Genomic DNA, 17,319 nt, shown 5'->3' on the forward strand with positions numbered 1-17,319 from the left:
CAGCAGATCTCTATGAGATTTCAAGGTTAACATGGTTCTATCCTTTAATGTAAATATGTGAAGTTAATTTTAAAAATATTATGCTGTGACAGTTTAGACTAAGGAGGTAACAATGTCTAAAACTGTGACTTGTCTTGAAAACATTAGATCAAATCAGTGACCACATTTCTGTAAAACTCTGGGTTTTTGACCACTGATTTGGAGAAGTTTTCGCCCAAGAGATTATCACCAGAGTTCATGTCAATTTGCTGATTCCTGTTCCCGACTCTGCTCTCAAATGGAGAGGTGCATTGGGAGAGCTAGCTGCAGGAGCATGAAGCAGCCTTGCAGGAACTCCTGTCCTTGGCTGAAGCAGAAGTCTGTTCGTCTGTGGCAGTACTCCTATAACAAACACCCAGACTTGGTGTTTCAAAAGGTATGCTGTATGATCCATTCCAAATGATCGACAGGCAGGGATACTAAAATAGTGTAGGGTTTATAAATAGCATTAGGGTTTAGGATGTTATCTAAATTGCAAACATGCTTGAATTGTTTCTACTGTACATATTAATAGTAACAACTTTACCAGCATCTTCTAGTTGTTCTGTGTCGCTGCCATTTATTTCATTTGCATATATCTTTGAGTGTGTTGTCTGCAAGAAGAACAGATTGTTTGGATTACCACTTTGTGACCACTGTTTAATGGTACTGCTGCTAAGTAAGCTGAAAGCACTGCCTGTACAAAGAAAATCTTGAGGTTTTTGTATTAAGACCGCAGTCCATTGGGAATCTGTAACTCCGTGTGTGTACTGAGCTAAATCCATGCACCATGGGTTTGAGATCCTACCACCACAGTTCTGACACACCCTGTGGTAGTTTTCTGAATCAAACTTTGCTTACCCAACTAGCCTTGAAAAAGTCACCAGTTGTGACAAAACACGGGTTGGCTGCGATTGTGGAACGATACTTATCTTCCTACATTGATGTCCAGATCTACAAATAAATGGAACCTACTACAACTGAACTCATCTGGATAACTTGTTGATTATGAACTATTTTGGAGTGCTGGTGTATCTTTAAAAATATATGCATGGTGTTTCTTGGTTTTAGGTAGTGGAGCATACTCCACCGCTTAGCACTGTGCTCTACTCTACTTTGGACTACCTTCAACATTAACTATCATTGATTGTACTTCTATAACCCATAGGCAGGACACCCATTTTACCACCACTACCCATATTCTTCTCTGTATAATGTTAATAAGGTCTCCAAATGTGTTTTATTGCTTCTACCATGGAAATCTTAGCCTCACAATATATAATTCATAACACTCAAATCCATTTTGCATTTCACAACATTTATCTAGCTATTTACAGTAGTACTGCTACATTAAACTGTCAACTACAAGTTGGTAAGCACCTGTCTATCTAGTAACAAGTCTATTACAGACAATCCATAAAGACCTTCAGTGTTTATCCCACTTTTATCACATCTACTATAGCACTCACCTTTTTCACCACTGGAGCCCATGGTGATCATGGTGTACCTCATTCCGTCTTTTCTGGAGCCCATGGTGATCATGGTGTACCTCATTCCGTCTTTTCTTGGGCTGTATCACCCTTGCTTTTTCACTCTCTCTAAATGGAACTCATGGGATCCCTCAAGGTATTCCTGCAGGACCATAGCAAAGTTGCCTGCACCATTTCAGTACCTGTTCAGGTTGCTATACAGCTCAACAAATCTAATTTGAGCCCAATCCATGGGGTAGATCATTTCTCCTTCAGTCACTTCCTTGTGTTGAACAACTGGTCCATTGAAATGTAAGCAGCAACCAGCCTAAGCTTGTTCAGATTAGTGCTGAAAGCACCCACAACACAGCACTTCTCTCTCTTAGCCAGGTGGAGGCGTTTGGGATGCGAATCCTCCAATTAATTTCATTCTTGTCTTAGTAGTTGCTTCTGGGGGGCCTGAGTCAAGTCTGCTATCTCTCTGTTGGTTTTTCTCACTGTGGGCCAAGAATGAAAGACAACACAGTGCCCTTTGACGTAAAAGAGAGAGAGAGAGAAATATGAAGATACCCATATGGTGACTGGATTTCAAAACCGGAAACCAGATAACCTGAAATCAATACCTGCCTCTTGCTTGTGCTAACTGTGTGATCCTTAGCAAATATTTTTTAGCCAGTTGCAATCACTTGTGATTGAGCTCCAACTCATTGTTTAGTGCCCACTGTGCTACTCTAGATAGAGACCACTTATTGCAAATCAATACAAACACTGGTCCTTATGTAAACACGTGGATCCAAAACCTTGGTATCCCAAACCTTGGTCTCTCGTTCCTTCACCCTGCAGCCCAGTGCTTTTTAGATAGGAAATTTGAGATTCACACCCCTATGATTCTCACTGACTAAGCTATGACCCCGCCCATAGCAAAGCTCTATCACCACCAATCCTGAAGGTTGACCCATTCTCCATTAAGTAGAAAATGGAATTTCCTGGACTATGATTAATAGTGTTCTCATATCACTGATGCCCTTGAATGTTATGCCCCATGCCCTGGTGCAGTCAGTATGTTACTGGGTGGTTCAAAGTTACATACCTGTATTTTTCCACTGTTTATTTAACCCTTATGTTTCACTTATTAGCTCAAAAAGTACCAACATTGCAAGTTAGGTTTTGACTGTCTTGAGGTAGTGGGATGAAACAGTAAATATATGTTTTACCATGTACTTACTTGTTAGTACCTCAAATGCTGTGTGACACATTCATAGAACGCGCACCAAAGGTCAATATCAAGGATATCAATAAAAAAATATCAGTCTATTTTCACAACATAGATGAATAGAGCAGGAAAAATAAGAACCACTAACCTAAATCCAAAGTTGATAGCCTCTTTAGTAGCCAGGGGTGCATGAGCAAAAAAGCTTTAGAATGTTCCTTGCACAGTAGTTAAACTTTGCCCATAGTTTGTTCACTGCATTTTCACCCTGCAACTGTGGACATCTGGAGTGTACAATGGGCACTTTGCCTCTGTTTGCACCACAGCAGTTCTTTAACTAGACCCACTGGTTGCAAACAGTGATAGAGTGCACTATTACACATGATGTGCTGACTCCAGGAAAACTGTAAATTCATGCTTGACTGGAGGCAGTACATAAATGAAGGGTGGAACAGCTGTTTGTAACAGCCGTTCCATCTGTCTTAATGAAGTCAGCAATTTGGCCTGGTTTACGAGTGGGGACAGAGAGTCCTTTGAATGCAGAGTATGTCTGTGGGGGTCAAAGAGACTCATTTTGTCCCCTTTCGTGGATCACCCTTAGGGGGATAACAGTCACTGTGACACCTCTTTGTGGCACACAGCCAGCGTGCTTGCTGGAGGCATTGGTGACTCTGATCAACAGCTTGGAAACTGAAGCAAAGTTTTTCCATTATTAGCATTTGACCATACTCCCATCCTAATCAGGGAATTCCACCTTAGGGTTTTGCCAGAGCTATATGTATGTGGACATGATCTATATTAGAGAAGAAGCTAAATGACCATCTGTTTCTTCTTCCGTAATTTCAAGGGGCATAAAAAGCAGGCACATGTGTCCATTTCACTCCTATCAACGTAAGCAACCAAGTTTAATATCATCAGGTAGGTAAAATCAGCAGACCACCCAAATAAATTATATGTAAATATTTCCCATCTTATTTATCACTCAGATTACCTTTAAAGCACCTGGATTTGCAAAGTAAGTGGTCCCTCCAATGCACATTGGTAGCCAGATGTCATAGAGTTGTCCAGCAACGTGGCTCAGAGGAAGGTAGCTGAGCATAACCTCATTTTCTTGAAGGCCATAATGCTTCCCAAATGTTTTTACCATCCATGTGACCTAAAAATACACATAATGAAAACATTAGGAACCTTTGGTAAATGAACTAAATCTAATACAAATAAGTGGATGTTTTCCAAGGAAAGACTAATAGCACAGCATAAGAAATTGGGTTACTGGTTGGTGGGGGTGAAACTCTTCTCAAGAATGAACCACAATTCTTCTCAGGGTGAGTAAAGTGTTTGTGCAACACTGCAAACTGAATCACTGTGAAAATACACCCAAAAAGGATACCACCCTAATTTAAAAGATAGAGTAGTTTTTAATAAATAAAACAACACCAAAATGACAAGCATCCAATCAGTAGAAACAGAGATATGTGCAAAGTTAAATATTTCAGTGAAAATAATACCAAAAAGCACAAAGTGCCAACTGTGGATATCCGTTCATACTAAACTGGGAAAAAGGGCTTGTTTTAGAGTTTGGAGAATAGGTTACTCCATCACAATGTGAGACGGTTATCCCTTCTACCGTATTACGATATCCCTGGCTATGATGGAATCGTGAAATGGCAGATGGGACATCTGACACTTTTGTAATAGAGTAACCCCATCTGCCAAACCCTAAATCAGGCCCAAAGTCCCACGTTCAAGCCATCTGAGATGGAACGCAGCCTGGCTACAGGGACTCAGTTAGGCCTCCCGCACAAGAGTGCCTTAAATCGTAGTTTGTGGTGCAATGCAAGGGTCTGTGTCAAAGATGTGTTGATCAGTCTAAGCCATGCATTGGTTCCAAGATGCAGCAAGGCTGCAATGTGAGGTCCTGCATCATCATCAAGGGTCCTGTTGAGGAAGGATGTGAGGGAGTGCGCAAGGGAATTATCATGCATTTGTGGTTCAGATGAGGCAATGGGCTCTGATGTGATCCAGGACTTTGTAGAAGAACCAGTCCATGCAGCAGTGACAAGCCTACTTAGTGCTGCATCTGACACACAAGAGGAAATCCATTGGTTCTGCTGGATCCACAGAGGCTGGCAGAGCACCTTAGGCCCACTTCCAAGGTTTCAGGACAGGAGTGGCAGCTCTTAGCAGGGTAGACTCACAGGTAGAAGAGTCCAGATGTTGGGTTCAAGCTTGTTGGAGCTCTCTGTCCTGATGTAGGCAGTAGGTCAGCACTACAGGTCAAAAGTCCTTCGGAGCAACATTCCAGCAGATTGGAAGTCCTTTCATCAGCACATCATTCTTTCTTTCTGGCAGAGTATCAACAGGTCCAGAAGTGTACTGAAGAAGTGATGTCTGAGGTCCAAGATATATTCCTGGTGCCCTCCATCTGGAATGTGGGGGAAGCTTCTTGAGGTTTCCCTTTGAAGACCCAACAGAAGAATGATTTGTTATATAATCTATAAATCCTACCACCCACTCCCAGTGCTGGAGAGAGACATAAATGAGAATATCTCAACAAGGGTGCAAGAGACCATGTGGAACTTGAGTTTAGACAACCTCCCCACCAAAAATATGCTATTCAATTCATAAGTTGAGATTGATTTGTAATTTGTTTCATTAGATACTATCACAATATATTTTTATGTAACTTAATTTTGCTAATCTCTTTGTGTTTAGTTGAACGTGCCGCTTTTAGGCCTTTAGCATCTCTACTTTAGCTACGCTACACACAGTGTATCGAGTCTCCTGTTATTGAAAGTACATAAACATTACAAATACTCACATTGTCATGGCTTAGCATCACCCCCTTTGGTGGTCCTGTGGTCCCAGAAGTGTAGACCATAGTGCAGCACTGGTTGGCCTTCAGGGTTCTACAAATTTCATCCAGTTTAGAATCAGGTATGTCCGTTCCCAGCTGCATAAATTCCTTCCACTAGGGATAGAAATATATATGAGAAATACAAAAGCTTCCACTGTCTGATATGCACTCCCTGTTTATCTTCAACAGAGAAGGCAGCATTTGACTATGCCAGCATGGAATCAATGTACATTCCCCTGGAGCATGAGGGATGTCATGCACATTGGTCATTGAAAGTTGTTATAATCTCCAAAGCCTCCATTTTGCTGTGTGTCTACCAGATAAGGACACCAACCCATCATAGCACATTTTCTTGCATAAGCTTAGTTTTGTTCCCCATCTAAGATGACCAACATTAAGTACTTCTTGATTCACATATTTTCACTTCATAGACGTTTTCTGTATTCAAAGCCTTAGGCAGTGTTTTGCAAATGCATCCTGTATTTTTAATGCTGGTAAATTTTCATACCTTTGCCTGCCACTTACTTTTTTGACCCTGTGGTTTTCCCTTTTTATATCTGCTTAGGAACATATTTCTCATCTCTTTTTGTTGGAAAATGGATTATTAGTAAGCGCAGGTACGTACCTACACTTAGCAATTGGCCATTAACCCCCACTTGGTTCAGTTAGGTCTCAGTAAATTAACAACAGCTAAACCATTGGTAGCTTCGCAACGAGCGACAAGGCTTAAAGTAAAAGACAAAGTGCAAAGCATTCAAGTATCATAAAACAGTAATTAAATAAAACACAGGAAACAGTTTAAAAATCCAAAACCAATTTATAAAAATATAGACTATTGTTATCTTTAAAATGACACCAAAACAAATACAATCAGATAAGGGAAACCAGAGATATGTATTTTTAAATAATTCGTGTTTTTTAGCGCCTAGAAACAAAAAGCGCCACTCTGGTCATCTGGTTGCTCCTCGACCGGGGCAAAGTCAAAGTTTGGGGCCAACCGCGATGGAGCGCTGTTCGGCTATGGTTTGGGGCCAACCGCGATGGAGCCCTGCTCGGCTACCACAAGCGAGAGACCTCGGTCAAAAGTTTACTTTGGGACTTAATCGTTTTTCTGAAGATTTTCTTCACTGGGAAGAAGTCGCCAGTCCGATGCGACCTCCTTGAACCCTTCCTCGGATACGCGTCGCAGGAGCCCTCGTGGAGATTTCTACTTTTTCGAGCTGAAAATCCTTTGACTGGGGCAAACCTGAAGTTGGATCCAACGTCCCTGGAGCCTGCTTCAGATACACTGCTCAGGAGGTCCCGGTCAACTTCCTACGTTCGGACCTAGTCACTTTTCTGAGATTTTCTTCACCAGGACGAACCTGCAAGTCAAGCCAGGTTGCGGTTGAGGCAAGCTGGCTAGAGTTGCCGCAGCAGGTCGGTCCCTCTATGGAGCTTTTTTCAAAAAGTTCTTCAAACTTCTCCAAACTTCTGGATCTTCTTCCAGAAGGTCTTTTAAGGTTCTTTGGGAGTTCACAGCTCACCCCAAGGCTGCAGAAGCTCTAAGTTGTTCATGGAGGGTGCGGACTACAACTCCCACAAGGCACCTGGTGCAAACTCCAAATTTAACCACTGAACAGTGGTCAGCTTGTCAGTTTCTTCAGGAGTTGGTGTAGGGGACTCTGGTTAGCAGTTTTTCACCTGTAGCAAACAGGGAGTCCCTCCTTGAATCAGTTGAAGCCACGCAAAGTCCTTCTTGCGGTGAAGCCCAAGTGTGCAGCTGGTGCAGTCTTTCTGAGTGCAGGGTCCAGGTGCAGGTCAGGGGTCCAGCAGGGCAGTCCTTCTTCTCCTGTTGTTCTTCCTGGTAGGGATCTGAGGTGTGGGTGTAGCTCTTCCAGTGTCCTTGCTCCTCGGTGAAAAACAGGGGGGTCCTGGTTGTCTAATCAGAAGCAGGGTTCTTCCCCCTGTGATGACTACTTCCTGAGAAGTGTGGCAAAAATTAATCCTAGAGAGTACCATTCTCCAAAAATCCATCATGGCTGAAACTGATTTTTGGAGGTTACATCAGGCTGAGCCCACCCACTGGTGTGGCTACAAATCCTAAACACACCCCTCTCCTGCCCTCTCTTAATCTAATCAAGGGGGCACCTAATTGACTGGATTTGCAGGATTTGAGGGAGGTGCTGGTTTGCTCTAAATGCCTTTCCCTGTCTTTGAAGACCATTTTGGCAGCCATCCCTCCTTCTTGCTTTTCCATCTGCTGAGGGAAGTTCTCCTCCCACAGGCACATCTCTTTGTGTTCAGACAGGCCACCTCACACCTCATCAAGGCAGCCTGGCCAGGCTGCCAGAGGCTGGCCAATTAGAGAAGGATGCTGGGCTGAAGTTGGCAACTTTTCAGGTAGAGTTTAAAACTCTTTACCTGAACAAGTATATTAAATTCAACAACTGGAAATTGTGGGATTTATTATAAAAATTAACTTAAGGGGACAATTCTAGCCTAGGGAGGCCATTCACTACAATGAATGCAAAATAAATGTATCTGTTTTACCTCACCAGGGCTTTTAAAACTATTTTATAAGATCCCTGCTTATACTTACATGGCACCCAACCCTAGGGGCACATAGGGCACACCTTAGGGGTGGCTTATATGTAAAAATAAGGTAGGTTAAGACTTTGGAACTACTTTTAATTTCAAAGTCGAATTTGCATGTAACTTTAGTTTAAAAGCCTTTAAAATTACACTGGGCACCTTAGCACTGCACCTATGGGTGTACTACCTATGCTGGGGTCCCTAAACCTACATGCCCTACCATATGCTAGAGACTTATAGGTGGGTTAATATTGCCAATTATAATTAGCCTAATTTGCATATCCACTTTTACACAGAGCACAGGCCCTGGGACTGGTAAGCAGTACCCAGGGCACATCCAAGAGTCAGTAACCAAAATGTCTGTCCAAAATGTGTGGGCGTGACCAGGGAAATAAGGAGGACTTTCCAAAACTTTTTGTTTCTAAATAGTTTTTAAGATCATTGTAAATTAGCACTACTCCATTTCTACTGCTATCTATCCTCATTCAATATAATTCCCCCAGGATTTTTTTCATGCTTTGTATTTTTCCTTCTGTTTTGGGGTATCCTTTTGTAGGATCTTTCCAGCTTTTCTAGCTTTGATGGCTCGTAAACTGGGTAGTGAAAACCCTTTTCTTTAACCTAGGATATCAAGGAAGGGAAAAGGAGCAACTCCCAGCTGGCCACCTCGTCCTCTCCCCTTACTTTGCCTCAATCTCAGGATGTCAGCATCCCCGAGCAACAGGATTCTATGGAGCAACCAGTAATTAAATGGCCCCCATCCTGCAGCCAAAGTCTGTGGGTGATTTGGCTACCCTGCTGGCCCCCACTAAGGCACACAGAGAGGCCCTGAACAGATTTACGTCCTTGCTGTGGCCCCAGCTATCATTCACTGCAGTCCTGCAGCCCATCCAATACACCAGAGGGCCAGCTACTGATACACTTCCAGGTTTGCCTGGCTTGATTTGGGCCCCCCTGTCCCCAGCTGACACAATAGGCTGGCACGGACCACAGTGTCCACATTGTCACACCCGGCCATCCGGCAACAGACAAGCATGCCAGAACGTCGTCTTGCTGTAAACCCAACTTGCTGCCCCAGATGACAAGCTTGGTAAAGTCCTGGCTGCCATCAAGAGCTCACATCTGTCCATAGAGTCAAAGGTGGAAACCCTGATGATTGTAGCCAGATTTCTCAGAGATTACCATAGAAAACTGTTAGACTGTTAGACCAAATGGCAGAGGATGAAAAGGAACTGCCAACATTGCAACCTCAGATGTCTGAGACCCATGGGCACTAGCAGACCCCCAGGCCCAAGTGAATACCCTGGAGGACCGAGCGGAAGACACAGAGGAACACTCCCATAGAAGCAATGTTTGTATCATAGGCCTCCAGGAGGGTCTGAATGGCTGTGATCCACTGAATTTTCTGGACAAGTGGTTCCGCTCCTTTGTCCCCACCTCAGATCTCACTCCATTTTTCTAACTGGAGAGGGTACACAGCGTCCCAAAGTGGCTGTCATCTCAGGGTTCCCCCCATCTCATGGTTGCCAAACTGCTTCACTATAGGCACCAAGATGCATTTTAATGGCAGTAGGATAGGATTGCCCCCTGAAACTGTATAATCAAATGATTATGCTGTTTGCACATTATACACTAGCCATGAAACATCAAAGGTCTTTTTTCCTGAGCACAAAGAAAAGATTCAGCAAGCTCGTAGTACAATATTTCTTACTTTTCCCTACCTGCCTCAAGCTGCTATTGGAGAGCAAGTCTCTCTTCTTTATGGACCCTAAATATGTCAGGGACTGGCTAGGGCAACACCACTCCCGGTCATCTTCAGCCCGAGGGGGGAACCTCCTAGACAACCAGGAGCAGGGCAGCGGAGATGGCAAAAGGAGGAGCAGAGTGGCTCCCTGCCTTCCAAATCCACAAAGTCACCCCCTCGGAACACCTCATGGCAGACCAGTGGTGAGCGATTCAGGCAGTGGCATCACTGGAGAACAATGCAGGTTCTTCAGAGGAGCACAGGGATCCTCAAATATTCATTATCAATGAGGGAGCAGCTACGACAGATGGACTGGGCCTTGGCTCCCAGACCGCACTGCTGGTCACACCGCACATGGTTGACACCATAATCTAATTTGGTTCACTCATCCTTAACCACTGTGCCCCCCTCTTCTCCTTCTCCCTCCCCTTTCTTACCCCAACCCCCCGATATTAGGCCCCAACCATCTTCGCCGCACAACTAGGTGGCCATTCACTGCTCTCATTTAGATCTCCCCCACTGAAAAGCCGAAACCCCACCTTCAATTATAGAACAAGACTTAACCCTCTTTGGACAGACTGCCATTGCAGCACGACCTGATTGTTTTAATGAATTATTCTTTACCAATCTTTACTGTCTCACACCAAGACTGTATCAGGGTCACACTCTCAACACCCTCTACAACGAAGTAGAAATAGAATGAACTCTTACACATGGTAACCGGCCCGGGCTGGACCACCCCAGGAGCACACACCTCACCCAGAACACATCGCTCCTGGCAATGAACTTTAGGGGAATGCACACAGAAAAAAAATGCTAGTCCGTCTACTCCTGTACAAAGTGCAAAAAAGCCCAAATAATTTTTCTACAAGAACCACACATCACACTGTTCGAACTGCAGCACGTATGTAAATGCTGGAGGGGGCATGTCATGCCTGCCACCTATTCTGCCTATGCATGCAGTGCTCTCATCTGGATTTTCCCCAGAGTCCCCTTCTAGGCCCTAGAGACCATAGTTGACAGGGAGAGTCACTTTGCTATTATAGAGGGTCGCCTCAACGTCTCCAGGGTCCTCCTGGGCAGCATATAACACCTAATACAGAACAAGAGGCAACACTATCACAAACACTTGCATATAAAGCAGTAACCCCTTTGATCTTGGCAGGGGGCTACAATTGTCCACCCGATATATCTTTGGACCGCTCCCACCCACTACTCCCTCATGCAACCTCCCATACACAAACAGCACATCTTCATAAAAGGACATTAGTAGATTCATAGAGGTCCATTCACCCTCTCACACAAGTCTACTCTTACTGCTCACAGAAAATGGCATGAACATGCAACTTGATCGTGTCATCTTGTCAGCCACCCTTTTTAACATTATACATTGAACTGACTATCTATGCTGCATTCTCAGTGATCAGAATGCGCACATGGTCGATCTGTCATGGAATGCCCGCGTTCCCCAGTACCCACATGGCAATTTCCCAAAGAGTAATTGGAGGACCCTTCCTTTCAAAATGTTGACACCCGGCACATCACTCAATTCTTCTCTGATAATTGGGGAATGGCTTCCCAAGGGCTATTGGGTGGGATGCTTTCCAGGTAGTTACCCACAGGCACTGCATACTTAAAATAATAAGTGTTTCAAGACATTCGACTGAGAGATACCTAAGTTTGAACACCTAATCGCCAACCTGTGCAAGGCAGTAGTCCTGGACACCTCCAGGAAAATGGCAGTCACAGAAACCAAAACCCACTATGTGACATGACTATCCTAGACCAATTTTGTTGCTTCAATTTTAAAGCCTATTAAGCCATCCTTGAGGCCTGCCTTACCTACTGCTTCTCAGTCTCTGCAGTGACTCCACACCCAACCACGGAAGAGATCAGATTGTTCCTTTCAGGGTGCACCTCCTAAGAGTCACACCTGTCAGTAGGTAGGAGCTATATGAATCCTTGAATGCTCAAGAGATCAAACAGGCTATCATTACCCTAGCCAGGAATAAAATCCCTGGCAACAATGGTCTCCCAGTTGAATAATATAGCACCTTCAGCTTCCCCATTGCCCCCTGCCTAACTTAGGTGTATGAAAAAGCTCAACATACAAAAAGATTGTATCCATCCCTACGTGAGCCATATTAATATCACTACAGAAGCCTGACAGGGACCTGGACCTTCTTTCATCCTACGGCCCAATTGCCATATTGGGCAAGGGTCACAAAATCCTCTTGAAAATATTGGCCAAACGCTATGCCCAAATTCTGCTGACTCTAGTCTGACCAAACTGGCTTTGTCCCTGAACACAGCACCTTCAAAAATCTACATCACCAGTTCCATCTGATGGACCAAGCCCCCGTCACTTCCCCTATGCAGCATGCCTCATTCATGACCTAGCAGTATGGTGTTAGGATGTTCTGTGTCAAAAAATGACATTAGGCTGGTTAGCACAAAAAAAATGCTGCTAACCAGCCTTGCGTCATTTCCAGGTGCATAACAATCCTAAAACATGAATCTGCCTTACAAAAGAGAGGAGTCATGTCCACCACCCCAATGGCCAGCACAGGGGACCAGGGTCCCCTGGGCATGGCCATTGCACCCAGTGCCATGCAGAGGGGGCTCTTGTCAGGGTTCCCAATGGCACTTTAAAAAAAAGAAAATATACTTATACTACTTATCTGGGATAAGGTCCCCCAACCTCTGGTGTCCCTCTGGTGTGGGTGGGGGTGTTCCTGGGGCTTGGGGTGGGTACCTGTGGGCCCATTCCATGATGTTTTACCACGGAAATGGGTCCACAGGTCCCCTAACACCTGGTCTGACCAGGTGTTAAATAATGGGCCGCATCCCAACCGTGTGTCATTTTTGCAAGGGAATAAATATGGTGTTTTGGGGATTGCACCATTTTTGAATGTGAACGCCTCCCTTGCATCTCATTGATGCAAGGTGTGTTCACGCATCCAAAAATGGTGCAAACTCCAATATTTTGACACTAGATGTGTCTAGCGTCATAATATAAATATGGAGTTAAGTTTGCGCCACATTTGCGTCAAAAGAAATTACGCAAATGCGGCGCAAACAGAGTACAAATATGCTCCTAGGTGCCTTAATGCCTCGTTCGTCTCAGTGGCCTCATGCACACCTGATACAAACCTATGTGAACCTTGACCAGTTTATATACCTGCTATTGTTTGTTAACACAATAATAAAAATAAATGATCCAAAACAGGCAATATTTGCAATATATATATTTTATTTCCTGAAAAACTAGACACCCAGAGAAGTCCAGGATAAGTGCCAAGTTTGAATCTCACTATGTTCTCTTATCCAGGATGCCATTTGGGCCTGATTTAGAGTTTGGCGGATGGGTTACTCCATCACAAACATGATGGGTATCCCGTCTGACATATTACAATCTCCATTGGCTATAATGGAATTGTAATATACCACACATCATATCCGTCACATTTGTGACAGAGTAACCCCGTCCGCAAACTATAAATCAGACCCTTTTTCTACAATCATAATCCCTCATATTTCTGTGAAGGAAAAATCTGGAATGGTTCCAACAATTCATCAGATAACAATTGCATACCAAGTGTGTGCCTTATTGAACTGCAATGATGAGATACCATGCTTTAACCATGAAAACTGACACATTTGGACAAAGGCTAAAGCTGTGGTATTTGGCCCTGGTTTGACCGCCACCCAGGGAGACCTACTAAATCTGGACATTTCTAAAAATTAGATACCCAGGAGAGTCCAGTGTTGTGTGACTTCTTTGCCCTGAATGCTGCAGGAACCTCAAAATTTGGCAAAAGGCACATCTTTCCCTCACATTATCATGAGGAAAGATTGCAGTATCAACAGGGATCCACAAAATTCCTAAAAACCATAATTCCCACACTTCCCTGGATAAAAAAGTTACCCCATACACGTGAGAGGGCCTTTTGCCCATGATACCATGGACCCCAAAATGCAACATGGAAATACAGATTTTCTTGTCATTTAAATGATCCCATTTGGGCAATTCAGATACCTGGGTATTTGAGCTTGGGCGCACCGCAACTCAGAAAAACCTATTAAACCTGATAACTAGAGAGCTGAGTGTGTTGTTGCTTGCAAGAATCCATCAAGTTTTCATACCCAGAATGTCCTGCAAATCTCACACTTTGGCTAAAATCAACCACATACACTCATTTCTCTAAGGAAAAGTTCAGGAATATGTGGGAATCCGATAATTTCCATCCACCCAGTGTATCTGCTTTTTTCTGTTAAAAAACGTTTTTCCACTTGTGGGTGCTGGAACAATAACTGCAACACGACAGTCATAAAAACATAGGGCCTGATTACGACTTTGGCGGAGGGGATAACTCTGTCCCAAATGTGATGGATATCACACCCGCCGTATTACGAGTTCCATAGGATATAATGGACTCGTAATCCCCTCCGCCAAAGTCGTAATCAGGCCCAGAATGTGGAGTCATCAAATTTTCCCCGTAATAATTGACCCATTTTGGGATGTGTGTAGCTGGGGTAGTTAGGCTCAGGTTTGACTGTCATCCTGGGAAACATTCTAAACCTGGACATTTCAGAAATACAGACACCCAGGAGAGTCCACGGTGGTGTCCCTTGCAAATACCAACATAGTTTTGTAGATGACACTGCAAACTTCACATTTTGGCTAAAGTCACATATTTTCCTCACATTTCTATGAAGGAAGTTGATAAATCAGGAGGGCACAGCAAAATTATCCTTTAAAAAGAAAATCATTGTTGTGAGCTGTTCATGTCCTCGCAATTCTATAGGTAATGGAGACGATGTAAACACCTTGTTCTAAGAATTCAAGTGGTTAAATACTGTTATGCGTTTATAATTCCTTATGCTCTTATTGAGAAATATTGTTGTTATATTACCTCCAGGCACCACACTTTTTGGAAAATCAAATGGTTTTCCACAACCAATTTTGGCAAGTGTGCCACAATGCTACATTCAACATACTTTCTCTCACTCCCAAGGATGTGGGAGGCTATCACTGGGTTGTAATTATTTAGACAAAACCAATAAAACAACTAAAATACAATTGTGAGGATTCCAGAGCTGTTTAACGTTTTGTTTTTTTATATTGTTTTTAGAATGTTTCTGATATTGTAATTTCCAACAAAGTTAACTATTCATGCTCCACATGTTTTAACTCTTATTAAGTTTGAAACAAATGCAATAGATGGTTATATTTCTCTGTAATTTTGATTATTGTGTTGCATTGTACCTAGATTCCCAAAACATCTACACATCAGAAAAGGCATGGACTGCTCTGTAAAATCGATACAGAGAGTCAAGGATGTTAAATGAGTAACACTTTGTCTTGCAGTCAGTAATCAATTGATTACTGACAGCCAGGAGATCTTGGGAAAAGTTTATTAGCACCTGCATCCACTGCTCCATAACACCCACCTATACATGAAGCTGAATGTTCAGAACCCTGAAACCCACATTAGATGGGAACTTAGCAAGCAAGCATGCATTTCCACTCATTTACTCTTCCTTCAGTAGCATGGGCGGATCATTTAATTTTACTAGTATTATCACACTGCATCAGTCCTTGACAGATTTGTACTTAGTGATGGTGTGTGTTGAAAACAGTAGAGCTGTAAAATATATCTAAAAATACTGCCCAACGCATCAGGATCAATTCTTGAGCTCCTAATCCTTATATTTGCAAGAGGCAGTAGTTCTTCACTCCAGGAGTAGATAATATAGGATTTGTCTAAGAAAAAATAATCTGCCTGTATTTAAAAAATGCTGTATTAAGACGTGATCACAGACATAGTGGCTTTTGCTGTCCCCAGCAGGCCACCATTGTTGTGATGACATCCAATTGTAGAGTCACCATTTACGACCTAATGCATGAATAAGAGGTAGATTGCTACACACTACAATGTAGAATTTTGTGAGATTAGCCATCAATGCATAGGTAAGTTCACAAAATAAAAAACTAGTCAGAAAAATACTGATTACAAATTGTGACCAGTATTTTGCAACCATTGTTTATTACATCAGGCCAAATCCTTATCCACCACAATAACATTTTCAAAGGTGGAGTTGGATTTACAATTAATTTTAAAGCCTGTTATCTCTTTTACATACTCTGGGTTGTCTGATGGTACAGTTCAGAACAAATATACGGGGTTGAAAAATTCCAATAATGACTATTTTCTATTTCAGGGCATGTTTTTTCTTACACCATACTACACTTCTTGTCCCTTTAGACCACTTTTGTAGGCATTTTCATCTATGTTACTTCTCTCTCTCTTATTATAGGTAAAAATCGGGTGAAAAATAAATTTTAGTCCTCTAAAATGACAAAAACATGCAGACTGACACCTGCACAACCCACCACCACCTGGAAACACCGAACAATATGATGGTCCACAAAGGGCTATTCAAATCAAATATAAAAATCATAAATGTAGGTAACGTAATGTCCAACATAAACTGTCAACCTCACAAAAGTTGTCATCATCTAAGCAATCCAACACATTACCAACGCTATGGTTAAATCAACTGGACCTAAATTGTATCCATGTTAGGCAACATGCAAAAGTATTCTCAAGGTCTAAACTGCCTTTCTGTGAAATACGGTCACATGATGAAGTTTAGACTGATATTCCTTCTGCCACCTAAAGTAAAAGTAAAAGAAAACTAAAGTTGTAGCTGTGTAAAGCCTGCTCTACTATGATTTTTATAGAAATGTCCACAATAGCTTTTGTCCTCAAAAACATCCTCAGCCACCATGCCCTTCCCACTATGTCATGAGAGGTTTCTACCTTTTATGGCAAAGAGAGATAGTCAATTTGAGAACACTATAACCTCTTGTTCATGAACAGGCACTAAAGAGATCTTTTTAGTATCACATAATTCACAGAATGTCTAAACACAGTTTAGGAGGGTGCTTAACAAAATGAATTTCCAAATTACTTTACCACTTAGAGACCCATCACGAGTTGCAGGAGTCGTAAAATCGCTGGAGGGGAAATAACTTGTAATCTTGTCATTTCATAGGGAGGCACTATCAATATTGTTAATGGTGGCTCCTTTTTATCCCCACTGAGATAACAAGAAACTCAAAATAGGGCCCATATTGGTGATATTTTTCCAACCAAATCTATAATCAACAGACCCAATATGGGTTCTCACCCTCATTTATAATGGATTCATCAATCAACATACAACTATGATCACAAAGGAAGTAAAACATGCTAGCTCTCTTCCAAGCAATACATCTGATATCCTGCCAGGCTGTCCAGCAGAATGACCAATGCTATGATTCAAACCTCAGGATATTGCATAAAATATTGCAACCCTTGAGAGATGGAAAGCATGTGTCATAGTTCAACTCATAATTATGGACTAAAATGCCAATGATATAAGGGTTAACAATAAAATC

General features: G+C 42.6%; 1 protein-coding gene across 1 annotated transcript in view; it reads right to left on the reverse strand.

Moving 5' to 3' along the window:
* Positions 1-17,319, reverse strand: part of LOC138257110 (long-chain-fatty-acid--CoA ligase ACSBG2-like) — a 293,313-nt gene that overhangs the window by 134,685 nt on the left and 141,309 nt on the right. Inside the window, exons 6-7 of the mRNA XM_069205886.1 lie at positions 5,519-5,668; positions 3,689-3,853 (exon numbers count right to left, since the gene is read on the reverse strand). Coding sequence (XP_069061987.1) covers positions 3,689-3,853; positions 5,519-5,668 — 315 coding nt within the window. The remainder of the gene's footprint in view (positions 1-3,688; positions 3,854-5,518; positions 5,669-17,319) is intronic.

Source organism: Pleurodeles waltl, chromosome 1_2 (assembly GCF_031143425.1).
Source record: "Pleurodeles waltl isolate 20211129_DDA chromosome 1_2, aPleWal1.hap1.20221129, whole genome shotgun sequence".
In the NCBI taxonomy this organism is placed as follows: domain Eukaryota; kingdom Metazoa; phylum Chordata; class Amphibia; order Caudata; family Salamandridae; genus Pleurodeles; species Pleurodeles waltl.